The sequence below is a fragment of the Sander vitreus genome, chromosome 18, assembly GCF_031162955.1.
Source record: "Sander vitreus isolate 19-12246 chromosome 18, sanVit1, whole genome shotgun sequence".
In the NCBI taxonomy this organism is placed as follows: Eukaryota; Metazoa; Chordata; class Actinopteri; order Perciformes; family Percidae; genus Sander; species Sander vitreus.
Genome location: NC_135872.1, coordinates 3,271,770 through 3,277,769, shown reverse-complemented (window position 1 = coordinate 3,277,769; position 6,000 = coordinate 3,271,770). Strand labels below are relative to the sequence as shown.

Sequence of the window (6,000 nt, the reverse complement as noted above, 5' to 3'; positions counted from 1 at the left end):
CATGAGGAATTCAGGATAATCTGGTTGTTTTCATCCTATAATATGTGACTTTATATGTGGACACCAGCAGTGTGTGTGTGTTTTTCTCTCAACCTGGGGGTTGTTTGTAGGTGCAGACATATGTTGTGTGTGCGGTTATTTTCCGGACAGGCTTCAGCTCAGCCTCATTAGCATACAGCTGTAGAGTGACACCCTCCACACTCCCCCTCCTTCTCCTCCTCCCCCCAAAAAGCTTTCATCTCCAGCCGCTATACGAGCCGCGATTGGTCACGCTGCTGCAGAGACATACGTCAGTACGTCGTACTCACAGTTACAGTTGGCACTTTATGGAGGAGAGGTCTGTGCAAATACAAAACAGAGGAGTCCGATTTTCTCATTTTACTTGTATTAAACTATTTTCTGTGCATCATGAGTTAGTTCCCATACTCAGATAAACATCAAAGGAGGGAGCTAAGACAATTTTACGTGTACATGAGAAAAATAAAGTCCTTAATTTGATCAAATTAAGGAACAAATCAAAAGGACTTGACATACCAAAGAATCTTTCGGTGACTTTAACAGAACTTTGAAATAAGTATTCAGATCCTTTACTGCAGTAGAAGCATTCCAAACCTTGCTTGAGTAACAGTATTTTCAGCAAAATGCAGTGAAATGTTCCCTGTCAGTGTTTTCTTCTTCTATCGGATGTTTCTGGATTAATATCACTGCTGCATTAATGTGTTTGTTGCATTTTCCTGCTGTAGATATTTGAGGTTGTGCTCATTTGGACTCCTTTATATACTGTTGGGTAGTTTAATCTACAGCGATGAATCATATTCCTATACGATGTTTGAAGCATCGCTGTCCTGTGAGAGCCATGTATGAATAATTCAACATTCTTGGAAAATAATGCTCATTTCCTTTCACTACAAGAGTTAGAGAAGAACGATATCAATCTGATGTCTGCATATAAAGAGGAACCTGTCGATTTATATCACACTCCCTTAACATCGTCAAACTCATGATGGACAGAAAAATGATTAAAATTGACAAGGCCGAACCAGCGATATCGTCTTTTTGACGCCACACATCCTTCTTCCATGTCAAAACATGGCGCCTCCATTACCCACAATGCAACTTGACCACTAACCGTTCAGTCAGGAGATTGTGGTGTGTTATGCTAGCAGCTGCTAATGTATCCTGGAACATTCAAAAAAAGAATTGGCTTTGCAAAAGCTTTATGAGAAAAGCATTTTTGGTAGACACGCACAGTGTGTTCGTGCGAACGTGAGCAGAGCTTTTGAATGAAAATAATGATTTTAAAAAGCATTTATCGGGATTAAAAAGCTTCGTTATCTTGGCGAGGTCACGTGTGATGTCACAGCTGTCCGGGGCAGGCGAACATGGGCAGCAGGTTTCGGTTGTAGGTCAGATATTTCACAGCGCTGCTTCTCAGAGCCGCTTGACTCTGAGCATCGTGGAATCTGTCCTGAGGGGGGACGTCCAAGTCCACGGCCTGCTGGCTCCACTCCTCGTCCTGCAGCGGCACGGAGTTGAACACAGAGAGATTATTACAGTTACATGTTTCCGTGGGTTAAAATAACTATTCTTCACAACGGTTTCCACCTGCTTAGACTGTCAAGGCAGACCTGCCATTATATATTTTACATACGTTTTCAAATTCTTTTCAGCCATTTATCAATGTACTTTTGTTTCAGACATACTGTACATGTCACATTTTTGAAAGAAAGACAGAAAGGTCAGACAGCTCAAGCTTGGTGATTTGAGATCAAAATAGAAAGTACTAACTGCAGTTGAGGAGATCTGCTGAAGCTCCTGCTCAAAGTCGGAGAATCTGTCGTGAAAAATGGCCAAACACCAGCTCTGTCTGAAGAAACTGCAGGAGAGACAAACATTACATTTTAAGACTTCAGTAGACCACATTCCTCTGTAGAAAGAACCTCTAAACACAATCACATTCAAGTTATGTACTTAGGTACAATTATGAGGTACTATACTTGGGATATTCACATTTTAAGCTACTTTATACTTCGACTGCATGCAGGAAAAATATAGAACTTTTTACTACAATACATTTATTTGGCATCTTTAGTTACTTTTCAGATTAAGATTTTACATGTAAAGGTCCCATGGTAGCATGTCATAGGACCTTTAAAATTCATATAATAAATTGCATTATTAAAGATTAAACCAGTGATTCCTGAACTGTTTTGCTTTTGACTTTACAAAACAGCATTTTGGGCTCCTCGTCATGTTTCAGATGTCTAGGAGTTGTTATCAACTCCACCATGGAAACATTTCCCCTGTTTTAAATTAAATTGTTTCATTTGAAAAATATTTGACGTCAAACTCTCAAATATTTCATATATTTTTTTTTCAAAAAGGAAAAGATTAGAGAAAAGTCCGTAAAACACAATAGATTTGCATATTAGAACAAAAAGTACTTCCACCACTGTCTGTTTGCAGAGCTAGACACCACAAGAGGTAAGAGAGAAACTATCTGTGTAATTTGGGTGAACTGACTCTTTAAATAACAGCCAAGGAACCAAACACACAGAAGCCACACTAAACTGTACAGGCTGAAAGACCCCCCCGCTGCCACACGGTCAATCAATGATTTTTAACGGCTCACGATGCTCCGTCAGCCTCCACAATGACTTTACGAGTCAGCTGAGTGAGCAGCGTGACGAGGAATCTGTCTCTGCAGCGGGGAGGCTCCAGCTTTGTCTCGTCTCGGCCACAAAGACAGATTGGGGAGCTGCATAAACAGATTAGGAGGCGGGGGACAATAGACGTCCATATCTGGGGGTCATTTGTGTTGAAACCTCAAAAGCAGGTCACCCGGTGACACACACACAAACACACACACACACACACACACACACACACACACACGCTTATGTGTTATTTTGAAGTGTGAGGTCATCAGTCAGCAGATGAATGATGGGAAGTTTCGCTACCTGTAGCTTTAAAAACAAGACATTTCCTTTCTCAGACTGAAATTTCCTTCAGAAACGGTGAAGGTGGTTCAATTTCATACAAAAGTTAGGTAGGAAAACAGCTATTTAAAAAACCTTACCACATGGCATCGGTTACTTTGTGGTACCAAAATCAGAGATAAAAACAGCAGCATGCATTGTGCCTAAGTGATTAAATGAAATTGTACTACTACAGAGGCCGGAAGAACTAGCAAACATCGGCCAAAACCAAATAACAGTGTGTTGACAACAAAACCAATCATTCCTGCAGGTCTGTTGTACTAAAAATTGTCTCCTGAGTTATTGAAGCATATAAAAGACTTCTGTAAAAAGATATTATTTTTGTAGTTTGTTCCATTATTCCTTTTGGTAACATGTTGTAAACAAACCCCCAGGCTAGTCTAACAGTAGAATTGGGACCCAAATTGTCTGCTGCAAACATCCATCACAGTTTACAGACTTTCCAGTGCAACGTTTTATTTATTTATTTATTATAAAGCAGGTTGATGTATACATACATATATATATGTATATATATACATATACGTATATGTATATGTGTATATGTACATATGTATATGTATATATACATATACATACTGTTTTGGTGATTGAAAAGGACTGTATATATATATATATATATATATATATATATAGTGATTGGTCTTTAAAAGATTGTGGCCACCAGGGGGCATCGATCAGAATGCAGACAAGATGTTCCTTTTAGATGGTTTATTGGAATAAATGATCAAGTGTGTGTGTGGTTCTGAAACAGAGATACAGGCATAAATCAGTATATATAATAATTAGATGTCTAGCAGGTATATAATAAAACAAACACAATCAAGAAGTTACATTATAATTTTCATACTCGTCATACTCTGGCGCTAGGGAGATCAGCCTACTGGTGGCAGCTGCTGGCTTACCGGTACTCAAGAGGCTGAGCTCCTCAGCAAAGCTGTCCTGCTGGGCCCGTCTCAATACTTCTTGCTCTGCTTCTTGGTAGTCATCAGCAGAAAGACTGTACCGACAGGAGTCGGACTGGAGACATGTCGGTACTGTTGTGGAGTCTGTCGAGAAGACAACATTGCGGATATTCACAGTAAGCTCTCTTTGCAGCAATGCAGCTGGCTGTGCAGCAGTCAGGGCAGCACACAGCTCTAGTCTGGGTATCGACTGCTGCTTCTTTGGGGCCACTCTGGATCTGGCAGTCAGGAAAGACACTTCCACACGGCCGTATGAGCTCTCCGTCCGCAGTCAAGCCACTGAGCCATATGCCTTCTCTGACGCATCAGCAAAGATGTGTAGGTCTCTCTGGATGTTTGAAGTGTCCATCTCAGGGCTCACGTAGCAGCGAGGCAGTAGGATCTGGGAGAGATGCTGCAATTCTTCCTCCCAAGTCAGCCATGGCTGCAGCACATCCTCAGGCAGTGATGGGTCATCCCAGTCTCTCTGTTTGTCCCACAAGTGCTGCACCAGGACCTTGGCCCGCGTGGTGAAGGGGACTATAAATCCCAGGGGGTCATACAGGCGTGCCAGGACTCTGTATATGTTTCGCATTGTGGGTGTGGGTTGCTCCAGCATACGGTATTTATATCTTAAGGTGTCTGAATTGCAGAGCCAACGGAGTCCCAGGGTGAGCTCCTGTGGGTCAGTGCCTGACTCGTTGAGCCACAACTCACTGCTCTCAGATCTGGCTTCTTTGGGCAGGTGGCTGATGACCTCAGGGGTGTTACTGGCCCACTGGCGTAGCTCAAATCCACCTGTAGCCAACAGTGAAGTCAGTTTGTCGACCAGGTGAAGGGCTTCTTCCACAGAGGGCAGACTCTGCAGACAGTTGTCCACATAAAACGATCGTTCTGTAGACACTCGAACATCTTCACCCGACTGACTGTGGTCAAACACATGTTTCTGCAGCGCGAAAGTAGCACAGCAGGGGCAGTACATGTGGTGCCAAATGGAAGGACTTGCCATGTGTAGATGCTGGGTGGTTCCTCTGTCTTCAGGTCTCACCACAGAAAGTGCAGCAATGGCTTATCCTCTGGGAGCAGCAGCTCATTGAGGTTTTTTCCCTTATACATAAAGGAGCAGTTGAACACAATCCTGCTCTTTCCGTTATGGATCACCATGTGATGTGGGATGAACCACGACTCGGCTGCTTCCCTCAGCTCCTCTTCTGACACTTTAACTGCATAGCCCGCCTTCTCCAGCTTTCCAATCTCTGCACAGTATGCAGCTGCTCTTTGAGGGTCTCGCAGCAGGCGCCTCTCTGTACTGCGGAGATTAAGGAGCACAGCCTCCTTAGGTGCCTGAAGCTGTGGCATGTTCTTCACCTTGAGGAGGGGAGTAGCGTAGCGCTGAATCCCATCAACTTCTACTGGTGTGGTCTTCGCCTCCAGCAGGCGGACTGGTTCCTGATCCTGCCTGGAGCGTGTGACAAGCTTTTCACTCCTGTAGGGCAGAACATCCAGCTGCCACAATCTCTCTACACTCTGTGGAAGCTCGTTAGTGGGTGAGAGGGTGGAGATGTGCAGGCACTGTTGTGATGTTGCTTGCTGTTTGCTGTACCTGGTCGGCCCCTGAAGTGTCCAGCCCAACCTCGTCTTCACTGCTGCTGGTCCCCCGTGGGGTCCCAAACGCACAGGCTCCACTGGAGTGATTAAGTGTGTATAATCAGACCCGATTAACAACAAGGGTTGCACTCTGTTAATCGTCTGGAGAGGGAGGCCTCTCAAATGTTTGTTGCACACACACAAAACTAGGAACTTAGAAATAAGTACGCAACACTATCTTCTTTATCTATTTATATAACTGCTCAGTCTTTCGACGCCAGCTCTCTCTTCCAAACTTTCCCGAAACTGAAACTTAAGCAGTCTTCTTCAGCGAACAGCAGAGCGCAGTGCAGCTCCTGATTGGCTGATTCTCAAGCAGTCCAGTTTTACCTGCCTGAAGAGGCCGTCCTTCGTCACACATACATATATATATATATATGTATATATATATGTATATGTATATATATACA

General features: G+C 43.4%; 1 protein-coding gene across 1 annotated transcript in view; it reads right to left on the bottom strand.

The window, feature by feature from the left end:
* Positions 1–1,301: 1,301 nt before the first annotated feature.
* Positions 1,302–6,000, bottom strand: part of cfap61 (cilia and flagella associated protein 61) — a 41,045-nt gene continuing 36,346 nt past the window's right edge. Inside the window, exons 23-24 of the mRNA XM_078274782.1 lie at positions 1,789–1,876; positions 1,302–1,516 (exon numbers count right to left, since the gene is read on the bottom strand). Coding sequence (XP_078130908.1) covers positions 1,358–1,516; positions 1,789–1,876 — 247 coding nt within the window. The 3' untranslated portion in view covers positions 1,302–1,357. The remainder of the gene's footprint in view (positions 1,517–1,788; positions 1,877–6,000) is intronic.